Source organism: Ranitomeya variabilis, chromosome 7, assembly GCF_051348905.1.
Source record: "Ranitomeya variabilis isolate aRanVar5 chromosome 7, aRanVar5.hap1, whole genome shotgun sequence".
Lineage (NCBI taxonomy): Eukaryota > Metazoa > Chordata > Amphibia > Anura > Dendrobatidae > Ranitomeya > Ranitomeya variabilis.
The window spans coordinates 172,995,551-173,021,307 of NC_135238.1; the positions used below are offsets into that span (position 1 = coordinate 172,995,551).

A 25,757-nucleotide genomic window follows, 5' to 3' on the forward strand; every position below is an offset into this window, starting at 1 on the left:
TGTTTAATAGAAATAAAGTTTATAATATAACTAAGATCAAACATCAGAAAAAAGTCACAGAATCTGTATCATAATACTCTAGACCAATGAAGAGTCCATATAGTCCAAGATTATCCAGATGAAGCAATTGGTGCACAAAAGTCTTAAGTTTTGCAAAGTCACATATCAAACTGAAGAAGTGCATAGTGCTGAAGTTACCTTTCTTTCACCTGCTAGAGGTGATGTTGCAGTCTGAATCAAAGGGTTTCCACTCAAGTCGTCCTCCGTAGAAATTATAGTAGCAGCTCAGGAATAAATTTTCTTCGGGAGCGCTGTCCTGGACGGTGTCACACGCTCCCTGGGCCTTCTCTGCGGTGGTGCGCGAGCGTGGTAAACTCGCGGTCAAAACCTGCAGTGCAGCAATCAGCTGTCAGGACCTTGTGTGACGTCACTTTGGTATAATTGAATTCAGTTTTTACATATGCAATATTTACTTCTCTGTTCATGCACACAGGTTTAAAAGACCACATTTTTCCAGGTCTCCCAAAACATTGACACTGCTAGAATTAGCAAGAGATTTTTTTTACAGTTCCAGGACTATTTTTTTATTTAAATTGTTTCAAATCCGTTGATTATTTGACATTATTCAATGGTTCATTGAGATTTAAACAGTGCATAATATGTATTTATTTTATGGCAAATTATTTTTACTTTTTTTTTTAGACAAACTGGTTTATTCAGCTGGCAGGGGTTATATTTAATGAGTTTATATTAAAGAAAACCTGTCTTTTTGAAAATGATATCTAATTTGCAGGCTGGATATTTTAGGACAGAAGGAGCTGATCATCTTGATATACATTTTTTTGGAGAAAGATTCAATGTATCTAGCATTTTACAAATTGAAATCCCTATTGCTTGCATGCATATCAGTCCAGTGGGTCATCCTATTAAGAGACTGACATTCTTCCCTTTATGACTAGGTAGAGATAGCTGTCAATCACTGGCTAGGACCACTCACTGGGCACATCCAGAATTTGACTGTTCTTATTGGGCCGGGGACAGCTATGCCCTCACCAGGCATCGTAATTTCAATGGTATTTGTATCCTCAGATTCCAAAAGCATAACATTTAATAGTATATTTAAAAGTTCAAAAACACAACAAACATATAAAATCAGAACCCTCAAGAACCTGCAAAAATAACAAACAAGCTCAATCAAGGCACCAACAGTCTATACTGTGCTACCTATGCCAATACCACTGGCAGTGTAGTGAAAAGACTCAATGGAGTGTAACAGAATTATCTATGCCAGTACCACTGACATGCAGTCAAAAACTCCAATAGGGTATTAAAGATCCATCTAAATAACTAGAATGGTTTCACCAACTCCAGTTGGTGTTTGGACTTCTGGCAAAGAGTTTACAAACCTTCATGTGGAGCTATGGGCATTAAGCAACTGGGAAGTCATCCATATCATGAGTTAAAATCTTTGTGCCATTTTAAAGAGAACCGCCTCCCAATGCGTTTCATCCCACCAGCACTCCTCAAGGGATATGGCAGCCAAAAAAAGGAGGATTCCACCATGTCAGGAAGAAAGAGCCTCCCATAGGGAAGATTTTATAGTAAGATCCATTTATATATTTGCCTTGTTCCCTCCTTCCAAATATTATTCTAAATCTGCACCCTACTATTCATCTGTCTCCACACCCTCCATGCACATAACTGCACTTGATACTTGACTATTGCACTTAAACACACGGGCTGATGATCGGATCATGCAGCTTTATATGAAAATCCCTATGTATTATAATTGCCAGACCTGAAATAACAAGCACTTTTCACCTATTGTGTCCCCCCATTTCCTTGTAGATTGTAAGCTTGCGAGCAGGGACCTCACTCCTAATGTCACTGTTTAAATTGTCTTAACTTGTATTGAATTTATTGTCTGTATATGTCCCCGCTTAATTGTAAAGTGCTGCGAAATAAGTTGGCGCTATACAAATAAAAATTATTATTATTATTATTATTATTATTATTATATAGACATTTGCATAACACAAAACACATGGTATTACTCACCTGTTCAACAAATATCCAATAGACAGTCAGCTGGATAGAGGGGGAATGCCTCTCGCACAATCATGATGATATATTGCTAATCGAATTATGGTTCACGTGACTGCAGAGTCAGACCTCATTGGTCTAATGAAACGCAGGCACCGTGGACCACACACATATAAATTCAAGCATGAGGAACTTTTCAATATCTGGTGTGCCCACGGCTGGGCACATGCGTGAACCACACAAGCGGTGATATGCATATACTGCTTCCGTTATACCATAAAAAGGTTCTTCCAGTACGTTGTGAGGCGTATATCATCGTTAACCCCTTCGCGCCACACTATTACTGCGCTGCTGGCACTGCATTTGTGCCAGACGCAGTAGTAGTACGGCGCATCGATTACCGCGGTCTCGCGCTGAGCGCCGCGGTGATCGGATGCGGGTGTTAGCTGTATATGACAGCTGACATCCCGCAGCAATGCCCACGATCGGCGCTATCGCCGATCGCGGGCATTTAACCCCTCTGATGCCGCTGTCAATAGTGACAGCGGCATAGAGGTGGATCGCGCAGGGACGGGGGCTCCCTGCGCTCTCCCACCGGAGCAACGTGATGAGATCGCGCTGCTCCGGTGACCTGGAAGGAGTCCCCGGATCCAAGATGGCCACAGTCATTTACTGACCTGGCTTGCCGGCGCCTGCTGAGAGCTGCTGAGTGCAGGCGCTGGCAAGCCTGTGGAACGTGCCTGTCAGATCGTTGATCTGACAGAGTGCTATGCACACTGTCAGATCAACGATCTGATCTAAAACAGTGATATCCCACTCTGGGACAATGGTAAAAAGTAAAAAAAAAAAAATAGGATGTATAAAATAAAAATAAAAAAATCCCCAAATAAAGAAAAAAAAACATTTCCAAATAAATCCATTTATTTATGTAAATAAAAAAAAAACAATAAAAGTACACATATTTGGTATCGCCGCGTCCGTAACGACCCGCTCTATAAAACTATCCCACTAGTTAACCCCTTCAGTGAACACCGCAAAAAAAAAAAAAAAAAACAAGGCAAAAAACAACGCTTTATTATCATACAGGCGAACAAAAAGTGGAATAACACGCGATCAAAAAAACGGATATAAATAACCATGGTACCGTTGAAAACGTCATCTTGTCCCGCAAAAAAAAAGCCACCATACAGCATCATCAACAGAAAAATAAAAAAGTTATAGCTCTCAGAATAAAGCGATGCAAAAACAATTATTTTTTTATATAAAATAGTTTTTATTGTATAAAAGCGTCAAAACATTAAAAAATTACATAAATGAGGTATCGCTGTAATCGTACTGACCTGACGAATAAAGCTGCTTTATCAATTTTACCACACGTGGAACGGTATAAACGCCCCCCTAAAAGAATTTCAGGAATTGCTGGTTTTTGTTCATTCCGCCTCACAAAAATCAGAATAAAAAGCGATCAAAAAATGTCATGTGCCCGAAAATGGTACCAATAAAATCTTCAACTCGTCCCGCAAAAAACAAGATCTCACATGACTCTGTGGGCTAAAATATGGATAAATTATAGCTCTCAAAATGTGGTGATGCAAAGACTATTTTTTGCAATAAAAAGCGTCTTTTAGTGTGTGATGGCTGCCAACCATAAAAATCCGCCAAAAAAATGCTATAAAAGTAAATCAAACCCCCCTTCATCACCCCCTTAGTTAGTGAAAAATAATAAAATTTAAAAAAATGTATTTATTTCCATTTTCCCATTAGGGTTAGGGTTAGGGCTAGGGTTAGGACTAGGGTTAGGGCTAGGGTTAGGGTTGGGGTTAGGGCTAGGGTTAGGGTTAGGGTTAGGGTTGGGGTTAGGGTTAGGGTTTCAGTTATAATTGGGGGTTTCCACTGTTTAGGCACATCAGGGGCTCTCCAAACGCGACATGGCGTCCGATCTCAATTCCAGCCAATTCTGCTTTGAAAAACTAAAACAGTGCTCCTTCCCTTCCGAGTTCTCCTGTGCGCCCAAACAGTGGTTCCCCCCAACATATGGGTTATCAGCGTTCTCAGGACAAGTTGGACAACAACTTTTGGGGTCCAATTTGTCCTGTTACCCTTGGGAAAATAAAAACATGGAGGCTAAAATATCATTTTCATGGGAAAAAAAATATTTTTTATTTTCACGGCTCTGCGTTATAAACTGTAGTGAAACACTTGTTGGTTCAAAGTTCTCACAACACATCTAGATAAGTTCCTTCGGGGGTCTAGATTCCAATATGGGGTCACTTGTGGGGGTTTTCTACTGTTTAGGTACATCAGGGGCTCTGCAAATGCAACATGACGCCTGCAGACCAATCCATCTAAGTCTGCATTTCAAACGGCGCTCCTTCCATTCTGAGCTCTGCTGTGCGCCCAAATAGTGGTTCACCCCATATATGGGGTATCAGCATACTCAGGACAAATTGGAAAACAACTTTTGTGGTCCAATTTCTCCGGTTACCCTTGGGAGAAAAAAAAATTGCGGGCTAAAACATCATTTTGTGGAAACAAAAAATGATTTTTTAATTTTCACAGCGCTACATTCTAAACTTTAGTGAAACAATTGGGGGTTAAAAGTGCTCACCACACATCTAGATAAGTTCCTTAGGGGGTCTTCTTTGCAAAATAGGGTCACTTGTGGGGGTTTCCACTGTTTAGGCACGTCAGGGGCTCTGCAAATGCAACATGACACCTGCAGACCAATCCATCTAAGTCTGCATTTCAAACGGCGCTCCTTCCCTTCCGAGCTCTGCCGTGCGCCCAAACAGTGGTTACCCCCCATGTATGGGGTATCAGCATACTCAGGACAAATTGGACAATAACTTTTGTGTTCCAATCTCTCCTGTTACCCTTGGGAGAAAAAAAAATTGCGGGCTAAAACATCATTTTGTGGAAAGAAAAAATGATTTTTTAATTTTCACAGCGCTACATTCTAAACTTTAGTGAAACAATTGGGGGTTAAAAGTGCTCACCACACATCTAGATAAGTTCCATAAGGGGTCTTCTTTCCAAAATGGTGTCACTTGTGGGGGGTTTCCACTGTTTAGGCACATCAGGGGCTCTCCAAACGCGACATGGGTTCCGATCTCAATTCCAGCCAATTTTGCATTGAAAAGTCAAACGGCGCTCCTTCCCTTCCGAGCTCTGCCATGCGCTCAAACAGTGGTTTATCCCCATTTATGAAGTATCAGCGTACTCAGGACAAATTGCACAACAACTTTTGGGGTCCAATTTATCCTGTTACCCTTGGGAAAATAAAAAATTTGGGGCAAAAAGATCATTTTTTGTGAAAATTAATATGACATTTTTTTTACGGCTCTACATTATAAACTTCTGTGAAGCACTTGGAGGTTCAAAGTGCTCACCACACATCTAGATTAGTTCCTTAGAGGGTCTACTTTCCAAAATGGTGTCACTTGTGGGGGTTTCCACTGTTTAGGCACGTCAGGGGCTCTCCAATCGTGACATGGGTTCCGATCTCAATTCCAGCAAATCTTGCATTGAAAAATCAAATGGCGCTCCTTCCCTTCCGAGCTCTGCCATGTGCCCAATCAATGGTTTACCCCAACATGTGGGGTATCGGCATACTCAGGACAAATTGTACAACGACTTTTGTGGTCCAATTTCTCCTGTTACCCTTAATAAAATAAAACAAATTGGATCTGAAATAAAAATTGTGTGAAAAAAAAGTTAAATGTTCAATTTTTTTTAAACATTCCAAAAATTCCTGTGAAGCACCTGAAGGGTTAATAAACTTTTTGAATGTGGTTTTGAGTACCATGAGGGGTGCAGTTTTTAGAATGGTGTCACTTTTGGGCATTTTCTGTCATATAGACCCCTTAAAGTCACTTCAAGTGTGAGGTGGTCCGTAAAAAAAATGGTTTTGCAAATTTTGTTGCAAAAATGAGAAATCGCTGGTCAACTTTTAACCCTTATAACTCCCTAACAAAAAAAATTATGTTTCCAAAATTGTGCTGATGTAAAGCAGACATGTGTGAAATGTTGTTTATTAACTATATTATGTGATATAACACTCTAATTAAAGGGAATAGAAACTAAAATTTGAAAATTGCTAAATTTTCATAATTTTCGACAAATTTTAGTTTTTTTCACAAATAAATGCAAGTCATATCGAAGAAGTTTTACCACTATCATGAAGTACAATGTGTTACAAGAAAACAATGTCAGAATCACGAGGATCCGTTGAAGTGTTTCAGAGTTATGACCTCATAAAGTGACAGTGGTCAGAATTGTAAAAATTGGCCCGGTCACTTAGGTGAAAACAGGCTTTGGGGTGAAGGGGTTAATAGTGTCATGGAAGAATTTTCCAACTTCAATATTACCGCATGCTACACATCCGTTACATTTGTAGCAACCAGACAAGTCTTTGCGAAATCAGGCAAGGTGATTTTCTGGATTTGTTTTCTCATTTTGACTCTCATAGTTGTGTTCTACCTATGATGTCAATTACTGGCTCCTCTCATATTTTTAAGAGGGAGAACTTGCACAATTGGTGACTGAATACTTTTTTTCCCTCTGTAATTCAATAGCTGGGTTCTACCTAATGGGTTTAGAGTTGTTTTGTTAAGTTGGTAAGCTGCCATGCTGCATCACCAATAGGCCATCCCTGGGATTCATTTGACTATTACAGTTTTCCAGATAAATGCTCAGTAGCTGCACTAGGCAGGTGCATAATTAGGTAAATTATAGTAACGTAGCCAACATCTCTGTGACTACTGAGTGATGCAGCACAGTGGCCCAACCATTTCTGAATTGTCCTGTAACATTTTATTGGTTGGTGGAAGCGTAACAAGTCTGAGTTTAACATTAAAAGTTAATTTTAAAAGTTTAGTGTTTACTGCTTTCCATGCCCAAGGATTCGCTGTATCCTGGGGAGCCCACCTCGGACCACGGCTTACAACTGCACCCAGTTCTTCGTCCGCCGATACAAAAATATTGTTGTCTTGTTCTTACCATTGTTAATACAGTATATGTAAATATATTTAATTGTGTACTTTGCCAGATAAAATGTATCATAAACATCTCTTCTGTTACAGTATCACCGAAATGTTGCTGAAGGTTCCAATGTCTATTCCAGAATTTATTGGATTCATCGAGTCAGTTTATATGTGTCAACAATTTAAAGAAAAAGATGTGGAAAAAGCAGAGCAATTTCTAATACAAACTGAAAAAAGGTGAAATATAAATACATGCTTTTAGTACATCCTCTCGGCCTCTTATATAGTTTCTTGAAAAATTATTCATACCTTTTGTACCTTTCTACATTTTACCTGGTTATATGCACAAACTTAAATGTATTTTATTGGGACTTTCTGTGATATGCCAACACTAAGTAGCAAGTATTTGTGAAGTGTAAAGGAAATGATACATGGTTTTCTAAATATTTAAAAAAAATATAAATCTGTAAATTGTGACATGCAGTCCCCCTGAGTCAATGCTTTGTAGGACCCCCTTTCATTGCAATTACTGTAACAAGTCTTTGGAAGCATGTATGTGTCAGCTTTTCACATTTAGAGGCTGGAATTTTTGCCCATTCTTCTTTGTAAAATATCTTTAGAACAGTGCGATTGGATGGACAGCGTCTGTGAAGAGCAATTCTCAAGTCATTCCTCAAATTCTTAATGGGATTGAGGTCTGCACTTTGACTGGACCATTTAAACACATGAATGTGCTTTAATCTAAATTTAATTGCAGCTCTGGCAGTATGTGTATGCTTGTTGTTCTGCTGGAAGGTTAACCTACGCTCCACTTTCAAATCTTTTGTTTCGAATGCGTTTTCCTCCTGGATTTCCTTATATTTTGCTCAACACGTCTTCCCATCAACTCTGACCAGCTCTGCTGAAGAAAATCATCCCAACAGCATGATGCTGCCACCACCATGCTTGATGGTGGGGATTGTGTATTTACAGTGACTGCAGGGCTAGTTTTCTGCTACACATACCATTTTGCATTTAACCCAAAAATGTTCTACTTTGTTATAATTTGACCAGATCACCTTCTTCCACATGCTATGTCCCCTACATGGCTTTTTGCAAACTGCAAACAAGACGTCTTATGGCTTGCTTTCAAAACTGGCTTTCTTTTTGCCATGCTTCCATAAAGACCTGATTTGTGGCTTATATGCCTAATAATTGTACTGTAGACAGATTTTCTCACCTGCGCTGTGGATCTTTGAGGTTCCTCCAGAATGACCATGGGTCTCTTGGCTGCTTCTCTAATTAGTGTTCTCCTTGCTTGGGATGTCAGTTTTGGAAGATGGCCATGTCTTGATAGGTTTGCAGTTGTATCATACCCCTTCCAGTGTTGAACGATGTATTGAACAGTGGTTCATGAGATGTTCAAAGTATTGTCAATTTTTTTTATAAGGTAACTATACTTTACTCTTCTCCACAATTTTATTCCTGACATCACTGGTATGTTCCTTGGTTTTCATGATATCGTTTTGATCCATGATGTTCTCAAACAAAACTCTGAGGCCCTCACAGAACAGCTGTAGTTATAGTAAGAATTAATTACAAATAGCAGGGCTCACTTTACTTGTTAGGTGGCCTCTTGAGACTGGAAATTGGTCACTCTTGATTTTAGTCAGAGGTATAAGACTACAGAGGGCTGAATACAAATGCACATCACAATTTTCAGATTTATATTTTTGTAAATATTTAAAAAGCCATGTATGATTTCCTTTTACACTACACAAACATTTGCAGCTTTGTGTTGGTATATCACATAAAATCCCAATAAAATACATTTAAAGTGAACCTGTCACCGCGATTTGCTTAGTAAACTACAGACACTGTCAGGTTGGTGCAGTTCTACTGATTAAAATGATACCTTGATTGAGGAAATCCATCTTGTGGTTATTGTTCAATCTGTATCTGTAGTTTTCAGTTAATGAGATTCTTATGCTTCTGTGGTGCTCTGCTCACATATTCATCTGTATTGGATTATGACAGGTCACTGATCCTTCAGTGACCTGCTCCTATTTTGCATTCTGCATATACTATTGTGGGGTTAGAAAAAAAATGTAGCTTTATCAAAATGGCACAGGCAGCGGCGCCTTTTCTGTAGCATGATTTGGGCCTATATGCATTTATGCTTTATGCCTATACATGCCTACATGCCTATACGATTGTAAGGTAAAAAAATAAATTATTTTCATTAAATTGCTGCCAGTGACTGCACAGTAGCATCTTTTGCGTTCCAATAGATGCTACTGCGCAAGAACTTGCGCTATTTTGCTGAAAGAAATGAATTCTACTCTTCTGCATCTCTGAAACTGACTAGGCCTCACGGTGTCATGATGTCATGGGGCGAGGCATAATATGACCTTGTAAGGCTTAGCGATTGACAAGGCCTCAAGTGATGTCATGATCTGCATCGGCCTGCAATGACATGTAGCCTAGTCAGTAGCAAAGTTAGGCTGTGAAAATCAAAGTGCTGTGAAAAAATGTCTGGACCACAACTTTGAGGTCTGTTTTTGGAACTGTGAGAAGATGAGGGCCAGTTATGAGAATCAAATAGCAAAAAACTCAGGTTCTGGTGAATCTAAATTTTCTGTGAAATTTGAGGCAAATTTGATTTGTCATGGATCAATTCACTCATCTCTATAGATCATCTTTTGGCTGTTATCACCAGCTTCAAACATGATCAATAACAAGGCTTCAGCTTCTAGCAGTTTTGTTGAGAAATCTTACCTCATTCCTAATGGATAATGTATGTTCACCAATAATCTTGGGTTTGCGTGCTACAACTCCCTTTCAAATTCCACCAAACATTTTCTTTGGAGTTCAAGTCTGGGAATTCCAGAATCTTCCAGGATTTCTTCTGAATCCAACCCTTGGTGGACTTGAAAAACATTACAATATTCGCAATCATACCACAAAGTCCACTGATGCCTAAGCTTCAGTTCCTTCAATGAAGGAGTAATGTTTTCTCCCTGAATTTCCTGATACTATTTTGAATCCATCTTGCCCTCCACCCATTTTAAGTTTCCAATGCCAGAGGGAGGCAAAGCAGCTCCAGAACATCACAAGCCATGCTTTACACTAAGTAGGGCGTTATATTCAGCATAAGCATCATTCTTCCTCCTCCAAATATACAGCTGATCTACTGTTCTGAAAGGTGTTTTGTTTAGTCACTCCACCAAACAGAATCTCAAATGAACTGTGTCTATTTGTATGATTTTAGGCACATTGGGGTCAGTAGACTTGGACATTTTGGCGTATGGGCAAAGAAACTTTCAATGTGCAAGTTCCTGCCCCCAAAAAATGTTTCTGTAGGTCTTTTGCAATCACTTATGGTTTTTGACCACTTGATTCCTCAGTAATCTTGGGGTAGCAGATGACAGCTTTCAATTTTATCACATACAGGTAGTACAAATCCGTTAAACAAGCAATGAAAGCAGAACACCCAATCACTATAGCAAAATATATATATATATATATATATATATATATATATATATATATATAATGAAGTAGCAAAGATATAACCGGGGAGTGTGGCACAAAGGAACCCGACTCCCCCAGAGGCGTGCTAAGGTGGGGTCGGTGTATATGGTGCTCTGATTAGATATTCATAATGCAGCCTGCTGACAGGTCACTGATCCCTCACTGACCTGCCTGTTGTGAATTCCGTTCTCGAACTCCCTCCTGTGGTCATGAATGGTACTTCTGTGAGTTCTGTCTGTGGACTCCCTCTGGTGGCTGTAAGTGGAGCTGCTGGTTCTGAAGTTGCTTCCTCAGCTGCCCTCTTTTATGGCTAGGCTGGCTTCTCTATTTAACTCCACTCAGATCGTTACTTGATGCCAGCTGTCAATGTCTCAGTACTGGTTCAGATCTCTCTCGGATATTTCTGATGACCTGTCTACTCCAGCAGAAGCTAAGTCCCTGCTAGTTCATTTGTTGTTCATTGTGTACTGAATATATTCCTTAGTACTTGCTAAGTTCTAGTCCAGCTTGCTATCATGATATTGCCTTGCTAGCTGGAAGCTCTGGGGTGCAGAGTGGCACCTCCACACCGTGAGTCGGTGCGGGGGTCTTTTTTCACACTCTGCGTGGTTTTTTGTAGTTTTTTGTGCTGACCGCAAAGATCCCTTTTCTATCCTCTGTCTATTTAGTGAAGACTGGCCTCCTTTGCTGAAACCTGTTTCATTCCTGTGTTTGTGACTTTCCTCTTAACTCACAGTCAATATTTGTGGGGGGGCTGCCTTTTCCTTTGGTGAATTTCTCTGAGGCAAGGTAAGGCTTTATTTCCTATCTTTAGGGGTAGTTAGCTCTTAGGCTGTGAAGAGGCGTCTAGGAAGAGTTAGGTACGCTCCACGGCTATTTCTAGTGTGTGTGATAGGATTAGGGTTTGCGGTCAGCAGAGCTCCCACTTCCCAGAGCTTGTCCTGTCTTTCAGTTTAACCATCAGGTCATTCCGGGTGCTCCTAACCACCAGGTCCATAACACCTGCCCCCTAGTTTGCATAATGAATACCTAACATACTGAAGAAAAAGACAAAAAAACGCTTGTGCCTTAGGGCACGAGAATCTCATTAACTACAAACTGAAAATAAAGATTAAATAGCAACCACAAGTTGGATTTCATCAATTAAGGTATCATTTTATTCAGTATAATGGCGCCGAACTGACACTTTCTGTAGGTTACTGTGCACAATCCTGCTGGCAGGTTCCCTTTAAGGAATTAAGCCACATTTCTAATATGTTCAAACATTATAGTCAACAAGCTCCTAGCCAGTCCAGGTATTTTATTTGTTTTATCTCAATCATACCTGATATAATTAATGAAACCCTTGAACAGCTGTACCAGACGTACTTAAGACCTGAATTGCAATGCGTGTTCTTTATAGAGAATCTATTAAAGAAGTTGAATAATACTGGTATTGCAGTGTTCATTAAAATTTGCTTTAGGTGGTGAATTTGGGTAAACAACTAGTTATTAGTTATTAGTTGTGTTGAATAATGACGAGCGAACATGGTGGGATTTAGGTGCTAACTAAGTGACTTTGGGTGCCCGAATAATATGCTAGAGTCCCTGTGGCTGCATGTGTTGCGGCTGTCGAACAGCTGTGAGGCAATGCAGCCAAGGGGACGCAAACATATTATTCGAGCACCCCGAAGTCACTCCGTTAACACCTGAACATGCTCAGATAACACCTTATCCCAGCACGTTCGCTCATCACTAGTGCTGAACTATTTAAATTGCTCTTATTTGATAGGTTTATTGGAAACAGTAGAAAGTTAGTACATTTTGCCAGTATATCTAATTTGCAAGGTGGGTAGACTCCTTTTTTTTGCAATTACATGATATATGTATGTGTGTGTTTTCCTATGGTCTTGTGGGTTTCCTTGAAAATTACTAACAAAAATAAATTTGATTGTTAGCTCTACTGAAAAAGAAACATGTCAAATCAGACAAATATTCCATATAAAGACAAACAATAATCATCAGACGCTAGAAATATTAAATACATGATGTGAACTATAAAGAAATGCACAGTGGTAAATGTAAAAGTGTAGACACCCCTGGTCAAAATTACTGTCATTGTGATCAGTTAACCCCTTAGTGACAGAGCCAATTTGGTACTTAATGACCGAGCCAATTTTTACAATTCTGACCACTGTCACTTTATGAGGTTATAACTCTGGAACGCTTCAACAGATCCTGCTGATTCTGAGATTGTTTTCTCGTGACATATTGTACTTCATGTTAGTGGTAACATTTCTTCGATATTACTTGCGTTTATTTATTAAAAAAATGGAAATATGGCGAAAATTTTGAAAATTTTGCAATTTTCAAAATTTGAATTTTTATTCCCTTACATCAGAGAGATATGTCACACAAAATGGTCAATAAATAACATTTCCCATATGTCTACTTTACATCAGCACAATTTTGGAAAAAAAAAAAAAAATATTAGGGAGTTATAAGGGTTAAAATTTGACCAGCAATTTCTTATTTTTACAGCAAAATTTACTAAACCATTTTTTTTAGGGACCACCTCACATTTGAAGTAAGTTTGAGGGGTCTATATGGCTGAAAATACCCAAAAGTGACACCATTCTAAAAACTGCACCCCTCAAGGTGCGCAAAACCACATTCAAGAAGTTTATTAACCCTTCAGGTGCTTCACGAGAGCTAAAGCAATGTGAAAGGAAAAAATGAACATTTTACTTTTTTTCACAAACATTTTACTTCAGAACCAATTTTTTTTATTTTCATAAGTGTAAAAAAAGAAAATGAACCACATAATTTGTTGTGCAATTTGTCCGGAGAATGTCGATATGTCATATGTGGGGAAGGACCACTTTTTGGGTGCACAGCAGAGCTCCGAAGGGAAAGAGCGCCATTTGACTTTTTCAACACAGAATTCCCTGGAATTGAGATCGAACACCATGTCGCGTTTGGAGAGCCGCTGATGCGCCTAAACAGTGGAAACCCCCCACAAGTGACCCCATTTTGGAAACTAGACCCCCTAAGGAACTTATCTAGGTGTGTGGTCAACACTTTGAACCCCCAAGTGCTTCACACAAGTTTATAACGTAGAGCCGAAAAAATTAAAAATCTTTTTTTTTTCACAAGAATGATCTTTTCACCCCCAATTTTTTATTTTCCCAAGGGTAGCAAGAGAAATTGGTTCCCAAAAGTTGTTGTGCAATTTGTCCTGAGTATGTCGATACCCCGTATGTGGGGGTAAACCTCTGTTTGGGTGCACAGTAGAGCTCAGAAGGGAAGGAGCGCCATTTGGCTTTTTCAACATAGAATTCCCTGGAATTGAGATCGGACACCATGTCGCGTTTGGAGAGGCGCTGATGTGCCTAAACAGTGGAAACCCCCCACAAGTGACCCCATTTTGGAAACTAGACCCCCTAAGGAACTTATCTAGGCATGTGGTCAACACTTTGAACCCCCAAGTGCTTCACACAAGTTTATAACATAGAGCCGAAAAAATTAAAAATCATTTTTTTTTCACAAGAATGATCTTTTCACCCCCAAGTTTTTATTTTCCCAAGGGTATCAAGAGAAATTGGTTCCCAAAAGTTGTTGTGCAATTTGTCCTGAGTATGTCGATACCCCGTATGTGGGGGTAAACCTCTGTTTGGGTGCACAGTAGAGCTCAGAAGGGAAGGAGCGCCATTTGGCTTTTTCAACATAGAATTCCCTGGAATTGAGATCGGACACCATGTCGCGTTTGGAGAGGCGCTGATGTGCCTAAACAGTGGAAACCCCCCACAAGTGACCCCATTTTGGAAACTAGACCCCCTAAGGAACTTATCTAGGCATGTGGTCAACACTTTGAACCCCCAAGTGCTTCACACAAGTTTATAACATAGAGCCGAAAAAATTAAAAATCATTTTTTTTTCACAAGAATGATCTTTTCACCCCCAATTTTTTATTTTCCCAAGGGTAGCAAGAGAAATTGGTTCCCAAAAGTTGTTGTGCAATTTGTCCTGAGTATGTCGATACCCCGTATGTGGGGGTAAACCTCTGTTTGGGTGCACAGTAGAGCTCAGAAGGGAAGGAGCGCCATTTGGCTTTTTCAACATAGAATTCCCTGGAATTGAGATCGGACACCATGTCGCGTTTGGAGAGGCGCTGATGTGCCTAAACAGTGGAAACCCCCCACAAGTGACCCCATTTTGGAAACTAGACCCCCTAAGGAACTTATCTAGGCATGTGGTCAACACTTTGAACCCCCAAGTGCTTCACACAAGTTTATAACATAGAGCCGAAAAAATTAAATATCATTTTTTTTTCACAAGAATGATCTTTTCACCCCCAATTTTTTATTTTCCCAAGGGTAGCAAGAGAAATTGGTTCCCAAAAGTTGTTGTGCAATTTGTTCTGAGTATGTCGATACCCCGTATGTGGGGGTAAACCTCTGTTTGGGTGCACAGTAGAGCTCAGAAGGGAAGGAGCGCCATTTGACTTTTTCAACATAGAATTCCCTGGAATTGAGATCGGACACCATGTCGCGTTTGGAGAGGCGCTGATGTGCCTAAACAGTGGAAACCCCCCACAAGTGACCCCATTTTGGAAACTAGACCCCCTAAGGAACTTATCTAGGCATGTGGTCAACACTTTGAACCCCCAAGTGCTTCACACAAGTTTATAACATAGAGCCGAAAAAATTAAATATCATTTTTTTTTCACAAGAATGATCTTTTCACCCCCAATTTTTTATTTTCCCAAGGGTAGCAAGAGAAATTGGTTCCCAAAAGTTGTTGTGCAATTTGTTCTGAGTATGTCGATACCCCGTATGTGGGGGTAAACCTCTGTTTGGGCGCACTGCGGAGCTTGGAAGGGAAGGAGCGCCGTTTGACTTTTTAATCTCTTAATTGTGAGAGCGGACGCCATTTTGGGTTTGTAGATGTGCCTAACAGCAGAAACCCCCCACAACTGACCCTGTTTTGGAAACTACACCCCTCAAAGAATTTAATCAGGGGTATATTGAGCAATTTGAACCCACATGTACGACACAGAGTTTGATAACATTAGGTCGGCATACTGAAAAAATTCATTTTTTTCCACGAGAATCTTGTTTTAGACCTGAATGTCTCACTTTTTCAGAAATAACATCAAAAAGTGGACCCCACAATTCGTTACCCACTTTATTATGAGTGCAGCGATATCCCATATGTAGTCAAAAAGTTCTGTTTGGACAAATGGCAGGGCTTGGACAGAAAGGGGCACAATGTGACAAATTTGGCTTTATTTGAAATTGAAGATCCAGGACCCATTCAAAGCTTCTAGAGATATTGAGCAAAAAAGAAAATCCTTCCAGGAATTATTACTCACAAAGTGAGGCATGCTCCTAAAACACTTTGGCTGACTATAAAATTGGTCTTGCTAACAAAACAGTTGTCCCGCATTTGCGTATATTGTAGCAGGAAGAATAAACTGTACTGGAATGAAGGGCAAAATGTGTAGCAAAATGCAGCCAACTATGTGGCAAAGTGGAGTTTGTTCCAAAGATGAAAGAACACCATCAGGGCTAGAATGGCACAGCAGACACTTTCAGAGACTGGTCGTACAACGTCCTTTTAGCTCCATCAATCCCTATATGGGGACAAATGTGCCAATAGACGTGGTACACCATAGCAAGCTCCCACCCGCCAAGGTCAGAACCGCTATATGCACAAAACAACCAGTTCTCTATAGAAAGTATTGTCTGGTACCAGAGGTTCGGCAAGAACCATAATGTAAAGCCCATAGTGTATAAGTACGGAACTTCCTAATTTTTTTAGAAATCCTACAATAAAATGATCATGCCCGTATCATCAGCATAAATATAAGTAATATAAATGGAAGCCAAAGTTTTGTGTAGCAAGACAGTCATAAAAAATGGTCAAAAATAGATAAATGGTCAAAAATGTTTGTGAGTAATCAAGTCCTAGAATTCATTTTCAGATGATCTCACTTTTCAAGATCATTTCTGGGGTCCACATTCTAACGCTTATTGACATGGGTACGTGGACGAGAATTTGTTGGAATAGTAGTTTGGCATGGGATTGATCAAGTTCTAGAATTGTCAGATGACCTGACTTTGCAAGAACATTTGTGGGGTCCACACTCTAGAGCGTACAGACGTGGGTACGTGGATGAGAATTTGTTGGGATAGTAGTTTGGTATGGGATTGGTCAAGTTCTGGAATTAATTATGAAATGGGGTAAAATGGGATCTACTAATTAAAATAATATTTATCAATTGTTCCAAATTGTACTACTTGGGCCACTAAGCAGAAAATAAAAATTATTGAAAAAAAAAAACCAAACTAATAATTGTAGGTGGTGTGGTAGGTCTCAAAACAGGGGGAGATACAAAGGCCTGGTTGGGATGGGCATGTGGGGCAATAGAATCGGGAATCACTCCGTCTGCCATGCTTTCTGCAGACTCGGCACCTTTTTTGAGGATACCTTTGGGTGGGAGTGACAGGGACAGGGTGAGGAAAATGGCGTTCTGAAAGTCTCCGGGAATCCTCAGAGTCGAAGGCTTCCCCCGGTGCCATGGACTCAAATATGAGGCTCTCTATAATTTTTTCCTGAAAGTGCAGGAACGTAAGTGGGCCTTGTGATTTTTTATATAGGACAAAACTGTTATAAGTGGCAGTTTGGATTAGATAGATTGCCACCTTTTTATACCATGCCCTGGTCTTCCTCTTGACCAGGTATGGTTGCAGAACCTGGTCTGACAAGTCTACGCCACCCATGTGTTTGTTGTAGTCTGTGACGCAGACAGGTTTTTCTTTGTCCCTGGTGGCACCCCTCTCTCTGACCGTCACAGTGGTGTCCGTATGCAGTGTGGAAAGCATGAAGACGTCCTTCCTGTCTTTCCACTTCACTGCAAGAAGTTGGTCGCTTGCAAGTGAAAATGACGCCCCCCTCTCCAAGCGTCTGGACACCAACTGTGACGGAAGCCCCACTCTATTTTTCCTCACTGTCCCACAGGCCCCTGTATTTGCAGCATGGAGGGATTTGTATAGGGGGATGCTCGTATAATAATTGTCCGTGTACACGTGGTACCCTTGATTGAGAAAGGGCGTCATTAGCTCCCAGACAATTTTGCCTGGGATACCAATTGTCTGGGGGCAGTTTGGGGGGTTAATTTGGCGGTCCCTACCTTCATAAATTAAAAAGGTGGACGTGTACCCTGATGAGCTCTCGCATGCTTTATATAATTTTACACCGTATTTGGCTCTCTTGGAGGGAATAAATTGGCGGAATGACAGACGGCCCTTGTAGCTCATCAAGGACTCGTCGACTGCCACATTTTGCTCTGGGGTATAGGAATTTAGAAAGGAAGTTTTTAGGAGGGAAATTAGGGGTCTTAATTTATTTAGCCGATCGTAGTTGGGGTCAGTTCTTGGGAGGGCTTGGGAATTGTCACTAAAGTGGAGGAATCTCATCAGGGCTTCGTAACGGACTCGGGACATGATGGCTGCAAATACAGGGGTGCAGTGGACAGCTTTTGTTGCCCAGTAAGAGCGGAGAGTGGGTTTTTTGACTATACCCATATTCAGGGTGAGGCCTAAGAATTTTTTTATTTCGGGGACATTTGTGGGGATCCAGGAACGGGAATGAAAGGCATTGGGTTTTTGGGAAATATACTGGCGGGCATATAGGTTGGTTTGGTGGACGATTAATTGCAGGACTTCGGGGCTAATGAAAATTTCAAAAAAATCAATGGGGGTAAAATTGGCGACATTTACTTTTATTCCAGGGACTGCAGAAAAAGGGGGAATTTGAGGGGAAAATGAGGTGTCATTATACCACAGCGGTGGGGGCACTGCGGTACTTGGTCCTGCCTCTGAAGCTTCAGCAGTGACGACCGACTCCGCTACCATCGGGCCGGGGGATCCCGTGGAGGAAGAGTCGTCATCACTGTCTGAAAGCTGCTGAGCTTCAGAGGCAGATTCTGTTTCACTGCCGGAGCTGCCGGAGCAAAGCAGGCTGTAAGCTTGCTCCGCGCTGAACGTTCTGCGGGCCATTTTATTTATTTCCAACCCCAACACCAACCCTAACCCTAACCCTAACCCTAACCCTAACCCTAACCCTAACCCTAACCCTAACCCTAACAAAAAATTTTAAAAAAAATTATATATATATATATTTTTTTTTTTTTTTTTTTTTTTTTTTATAATCCCCTGCTTATGATGCAGGGATTACGGAGAACGGGGGTGGATAAATTCGATGCTGGCGGATATGGAAATGGCTTTTTTTATTACTGACAGGGCAGCGCTTGATATGTAGTCTCTCTCTCTTCTCTCCCAGAACAACTACAAGGAGAGAAGAGAGAGGTACATCCCAAGTGCTGCCATGTTTATAAAACATTTGGGGTTTTGATCACTGTGATAGGACATATCACAGTAATCAAAACCCAGCAGCCTATGAGAAAATTCTCACAGGTTGCTGGGTCTCTGCTGGCAGATCATGGCAGGCGTACTGCGCATGCGCCCGCCATTTTCTTCCAGCAGAGAAGAAGAAGGGGGGCCGGGAGCTGTGGGCTGGGGACCCGGGAGCTGTGGGCTGTGGGCTGTGGACCGGAGACACACCGGAGGCATGGTGGGGGGCTCTGGGGACTCTATTTCTCTCCCTTCTGATGTACGATCACATCAGAGGGGAGAGAAATGAAAAGCACACTGTTTTTTTTTTTTTTTACAAACTATATGCAGCGATCGCAACCCCGGGGGTCTGTAAAGACCCCCGGGATTGCGATCGCTCCAGGGGTCGGTAAAAACCGACCCCAATACAATGCGGGGAGGCTGGGTTCTGGCGGCCGGAGTTAACTTTCGGCGGGCGCATCTGCTCATGCGCCCGCCATTTTGGAGCCGTGAGAGGAAGGAGGAGGGTCGGGGACCGGAGGGGGGACTTTTACGGTACATAAGGTACCGTGGGGGGCTCGGGGGACCCTATTTCTCTCCCCTCTAATGTGCGATCACATTAGAGGGGAGAGAAAGAAAGCGCAAGTCCGGATTTTTTTTTTTTTTTTGCGATCGCCGGTAAACGGTTAATTACCGGCGATCGCAAAAGCGGGGTCGGTAAAAACCGACCCGAATCATGTTCTCTGGGGTCTCGGCTACCCCCGGCAGCCGAGACCCCGGAGAAAATCGGACTGTGGGGGGCGCTATACACTTTTTCCACAGCGCCGTTAATTAACGGCGCTGTGGTTTAAGTACCCTTAGCGGCCGCCGTTAAAAGGCGTATCGGCGGTCGTTAAGGGGTTAAGCAAGATGAAGATGAAATTACCTCTATAAGGTCTAAAGTTAAATATGAAACATTTCCTTTAGATTTCAGGCAATATATATATATATATATATATATATATATATATATATATTTTTTTTTTTTTTTCCATCTTTAACATTTTAAAACATACAAAAAGAAAATGTGCAAGAGTTTGCGTGCATCCTTGAAATTATCACAGCTTGTAAATGCTTTGTGTGGCCAGCCAAGAGTCTTTCAATTCTTGTTTGAGGGATTTTCATCCATTCTTCCTTGGAATTTTTTCCAATTCTGTGAGATTCCTTAGTCTTCTTGCATGCACTGCTATTTTGAGGTTTAGCCACAGATTTCCAATGATGTTCAGATCAGAGAACTGTGAGGGCAACTATAAAACCTTCAGCTTGCGCCTTTTGAGTCAGTCTATTGTGGATTGTGGATCATTATCCATTTGTGGAAGCCATCCTCTTTTCTACCTCAGCTTTTTTATAGATGGTGTTATGTTTGCATCAAGAATTTGGTGAAATTTCATTGAATCCATGCTAGACTTTACCCATGAAATGTTTCCTGTGCCATAGGCTTCAATATTTTCATTTGCAGAGTGCTAGACCATTGCTTACAAGAACCCATGGCTGCTGTTTTTTGGCACAAGATTAGGGGAGGCTGGGTTTTTATAAAGCTGGGAAATTTGCATCACTTGGCCTTTCCTATTGATGTTAGTGTATAAGCCGTAACCTTAACAGGCTAATTAAGGTCTGAACCCTTGGTCAAAGTTCTCTAGGCACACAAATCTCCAAGGGTGCCCTTTACATCAGTCTATATGTTAGGGCAAGCAGAATGCACCAAATAATTAGAAAGATAGAAGAAGGTGCGTTTGCAGCCCGGGGTCCACTGTGCAGAGATGGAACCTGCTGCTAATTAATGACGGACTATATGGCGGTACAATATGGATTCACACATGGGTTAACTTCACCCAGCATGAAGAAAGTAAACACTGTTAGATCACAGGGCCGCGGTACCGCACAAAGAGCGCAAGCAAGGAGTCACAGAACTCTACCCCTAGACTCGGGATTAGAGTACAACTAGACCTCTTGCGCTCGACACCGCAACTGGGGTGTCAGCGTAACTGAAATAATAATTTAAATGCATGGGAGTGCGTGCAGTGCCGCTCTGGCGGACGCCACTAACCACCCAGGCTTGGGCAAAGAAAGCGCTGTGAAAGCGCACGGCGCCGCACTGGCGGTCACAGCAATTTGAAGCTGTTTTGTGTGTCACGTGCTGATAGCAAGTCGGGCGCTAGATAGCAATCATCCACCTTATGCGAGCAGTCATACACAAGGGAGGGGATAATTAATGAGTGACTTTCACACATCAACACACAGACGTTTACAAGTGTATACTAGCGCATGGCCATGCGGCCATGCAAACCTTTTATAGCTGCAGCAAGTTCAGGACCTTCCTAGAGGACCAATGAGAACTGCTGCAGTAACTGAGCAACTTCAGGACCTTCCTAGAGGACCAATAGGAGCTGCTGCAGTACCTGAGCATGTGACCCCAGACCTCCACTGAGAGGTCTTCCTTTGGGCATGCTCAGAAGGGAAAAAGCAGGACTTAGTCCCAGAGATGTCTGCTCACCACTGATCAGTACAGGCTACAATGGCAGAGCCTGGAAAGGCAGTAGTAACCAGTCATCCAGTATTAGCCTGTGCTAGAAGCTGGGACCGACGTCTCCGCTGAGCAGACTCTACTGCGGCTGGAGAAGAATGACTCGGAAAACCGGGACATGTATACGGGCTTTAAGAGGGACACATGAAAGGTGTTGGTGATACCTAGGGGTGGAGGAAGTGCCAGATGGTAGACAACAGGGTTAGCCTGTTTGAGGACCTTTAAGTAGTGAGGTGCAAGCTTAGTGGACTCAACTCGCAGCCTGATGTTATGAGCGGAGAGCCACACCAAGTCGCCAGGAGCAAAGGTTGGAGTGGGGCGCCGATGTCCATCGGCGGAGGTCCTCATTCTCTCCTTGGAGGCCTGAATGGCATCCGGAGTGTGGTCCCAAATGTCCCGTGCATCCACAGCCCAGTCTGCCACCCTGGAGTCGGCGGAAGACACGGGCATGGGCACAGGGACAAGCGGATGCTGGCTGTAATTTAGGAGGAATGGAGTCTGACCGGTGGAGTCGGCTACGGCATTGTTAATTGCAAACTCTGCCCACGGTAGCAAGGATGCCCAGTCATCCTGCCTGGCAGAAACAAAATGTCGCAAATATGTAACCAGGGTCTGGTTGGCCCTCTTAACCAACCCATTTGTCTCAGGATGATATGCGAGGAGAGATTTAACTCAATACTGAGTAGACGAAAAAGCTCTCTCCAGAATCGAGACGCAAACTGGGGACCCCGGTCACTGACAATTTTGTCTGGCATACCGTGTTGGCAAAAAATATGCTTGATGAACAACGCTGTCAGAGCCCGTGCAGAAGGTAGCTGTGGAAGAGGCACCAAGTGCACCATTTTGGAAAAATGGTCGGTGATCACCCAGATAATGGTGCAGCTACGAGACTTGGGTAAGCCCACCACAAAATCCATCCTGACCATCTCCCAGGGCCTGTCCGCCACCGGCAGGGGGTAAAGCAACTAAGCTGGCCGTTGCTAAGGAGACTTGTTCTTGGCGCAAGAGACACACGCCCGAACATAGTCTGCGACGTCACGAGCCATATGCAGCCACCAGAAAGTCCTCGCAAGTAGCTCAGATGTCCTTTTGGACCCAAAATGTTCACCCACCCTGGATGAGTGAGCCCAAGAGAGAACCTCCGGACGCAGGCTGGATGGTACAAAAGTCTTGCCCGGAGGCACAGACTCTAGTGAAACTGGGGCCACAGTTCTCAGGCTCTCAGTGGGGACAATAAGCCGAGGCTCCTCTTCCTCCTCCTCAGATGATACAACGGAGCGAGAGAGAGCGTTGGCACAAATGTTCCTCTCCCGGAAAGAAAATGGAGGGTGAAATGAAACTGGGAGAAGAACAAGGACCATCTGGCCTGGCGAGAACCTAACCGCTGGGCTGTCTGCAAGTACACCAAATTCTTGTGGTCTGTGAGGACTTGGAAGGGAAAACAAGCCCCCTCCAAGAGATGTCTCCACTCTGAGAAGGCCAACTTCATGGCTAGCAACTCCCTGTCCCCGATGGAATAATTCTTCTCCGCTGGTGAGAAGGTCTTAGAAAAGAAGAAGCAAGGATGCTTCCGACCTTGAGCATCCTTTTGGAAAAGGACTGCTCCAGCACCAACGGATGAGGCATCCACCTCCATTATAAATGGCTTATTTACATTGGGGTGATGTAGGATGGGAGTGCTAGTGAAGTGTGACTTAATGGAGTGAAAGGCCTTGGAGACCTCCTCAGACCACAATTTGGGATTTGCTCCCTTCTTGGTGAGGGCAACCAAAAGAGCTACCAAAGTTGAGAAGTGTGGAATGAACTGGCGATAGTAATTAATGAACCCCATAAAGCGCTGCACCGCTTTAAGAGAATGGGGTTCCTGCCAGTCCATCACAGCATATAGTTTGGCAGGATCCATAGCCAATCCCTGGGCAGAGATAACATAGCCCAGGAAAGGCAAGGACTCCTGCTCAAACACACATTTCTACAACTTTGCGTAGAGGGAATTTGCCCGTAAGAGGTCGAAGACTCTGCAAACATCTCTCCGGTGGGAGTCAATATCTGGAGAGTAGATGAGAATATCATCCAGATAGACCACGACCGAGGTGGAGAGCATATCCCAGAAGATGTCGTTCACAAACTCTTGGAAAATGGGTGGGGCATTACAGAGCCCGAAGGGCATCACCAGATATTCATAGTGCCCATCCCTGGTGTTAAAAGCCATCTTCCATTCGTCCCCCTCACGGATGCGAATGAGGTTGTAAGCACCCCGCAGATCTAATTTTGTAAATACCCTTGCTCCCCGAAGCCAATCAAAGAGCACAGATATCAGGGGCAGAGGATACTTATTCTTAACGGTGATGGCGTTAAGACCCCTGTAATCTATGCATGGATGTAGTTCCCCGTTCTTCTTCTGCACAAAGAAGAACCCAGCCCCTTCAGGTGACACTGACTTCCTAATGAATCCTCTTGCCAGATTTTCCTGGATGTACTGTGACATTGCCTCCGTCCCTGGGAGAGATAACGGATAGACTCAACCCCGGGGAGACTCAGCACCAGGCAAGAAGTCAATAGGACAGTCATAGGGGTGGTGAGGCGGAAGGGTCTCCACAGCTCTTTTGGAGAACACGTTCGCATAGGGCCAATATTGCTTGGGGAGAGAGGATAGATCTGCGGGTACCTCAGTAGTAGCAACCTGAACACATTCCCTCTGACATCTACCCCCATCCCAAAATTCTACCTGTGGACCACTCAATATGAGGAGAATGGTACCGTAGCCAAGGTATCCCTAACAGGACCTTATCAATTCCCTCAAGAATGACGAGCAGAGATATAATTTCCTGATGAGATGGTGACATGGACAGAGAAAAAGGGATGGTCTGGTGTGTTATCTGTGAGGGCAATGTCGACCCATTTACCACTTGTACGGTTACTGGTTGAGCTATTATTACCAGGGGAATTGCATGACGTTGGGCAAAGGCAGAAGACATAAAATTGCCCTCCACCCCAGAATCCACGCAGAGCTCTACCGAGTGGATAAATGAGCCTATAGTAATTGTCCCCTTAAAGGACAATTTGGAGGCAAACGTCGCCGTGTCTAGTGTACCTCCACCTACTACCACTAGACGCTGATGTTTCCTCGACCGCTGGGGACATCTGGTGGCAAGATATCCTGACTGCTGGCAAACATGACAAACTTGGAGTGCATGAGCGGTCCGGGACTTAGATCCCGCTCGTGACCCTACCATAGCCTCATGTGACTCAGGGGCCTGGACTGGAGATTCCAAAGGTTTGGTGAAGGAAGGAGCCAGCCGAAACCTCTGCCTACACTGGGCTCGCTCTAACCTCCGCTCTTCAAAACGGAGGTCAATACGAGTGGAGACAGCTATTAACTCTTCCAGTGTGGCGGGAATCTCCCTAGTGGCCAGAGCATCCTTCACGTGGTCAGCCACCCCCTCCAAAATATTGGAATAAGGGCTTTATCTGACCACTGCAGCTCAGATGCTAGAGTGCGAAAGTGGACAGCAAAATGGCTGACCAAGGACGAGCCCTGAGTCAATGCCAACAGTTTGAGCGCCGTATCATGGGTGACACGAGGTCCTAAAAAGACCCGTTTCAGAGTGCTCAGGAACAACGGAGCACTCTGCACCACATGATCGTCACGCTCCCACAGTGGCGTAGCCCACTTCAATGCCCTGTCTGACAGGAGAGACACAATAAATCCCACCTTAGTCCGCTCTGTGGGGAAACATGTGGCCAGAAGCTCGAGATGTATAGAGCACTAGGTCACTAAACCCCTACAAGATTTACTATCACCGGAAAATTTTTCTGGCCGCGGGAGGCGAGATAGAGTCGGAATAGGGGTGGCAGTGGACAAGGTTGCTGCAGCCACGCTAGCAACCTGAACAGCAACTGAGGTTACATCCACAGCTGAGGTTGTGCGCTCGAGAGCCGCCAACCTACCCTCCAGCTGCTGGATGTACCGCAAGGATTGCTGTTTGTCCGTCATCACTAGCCAGACCATGGCGCTAGTATAATGTTAGGGCTTGCGGAATGCACCAAATAGTTAGAAAGATAGAATAAGGTGCGTTCGCAGCCCGGGGTCCACCGTGCAGAGATGGTACCTGCTGCTAATTAATGACGGACTATATGGCGGTACAATATGGATTCACACACGGGTTAACTTCACCCAGTATGAAGAAAGGGAACCCTGTTATGTCACAGGGCCACGGTACCGCACAAAGAGTGCAAGCAAGGAGTCACAGAACTCTACCCCTAGACTCGGGATTAGAGTAC

General features: G+C 43.0%; 1 protein-coding gene across 1 annotated transcript in view; it reads left to right on the top strand.

Moving 5' to 3' along the window:
* The window catches only part of LOC143784252 (putative methyltransferase DDB_G0268948), a 78,517-nt gene that overhangs the window by 43,316 nt on the left and 9,444 nt on the right, over positions 1-25,757 (top strand). Inside the window, exon 6 of the mRNA XM_077272274.1 lies at positions 7,125-7,262. Within this exon, the coding sequence (XP_077128389.1) occupies positions 7,125-7,262 (138 nt within the window). The remainder of the gene's footprint in view (positions 1-7,124; positions 7,263-25,757) is intronic.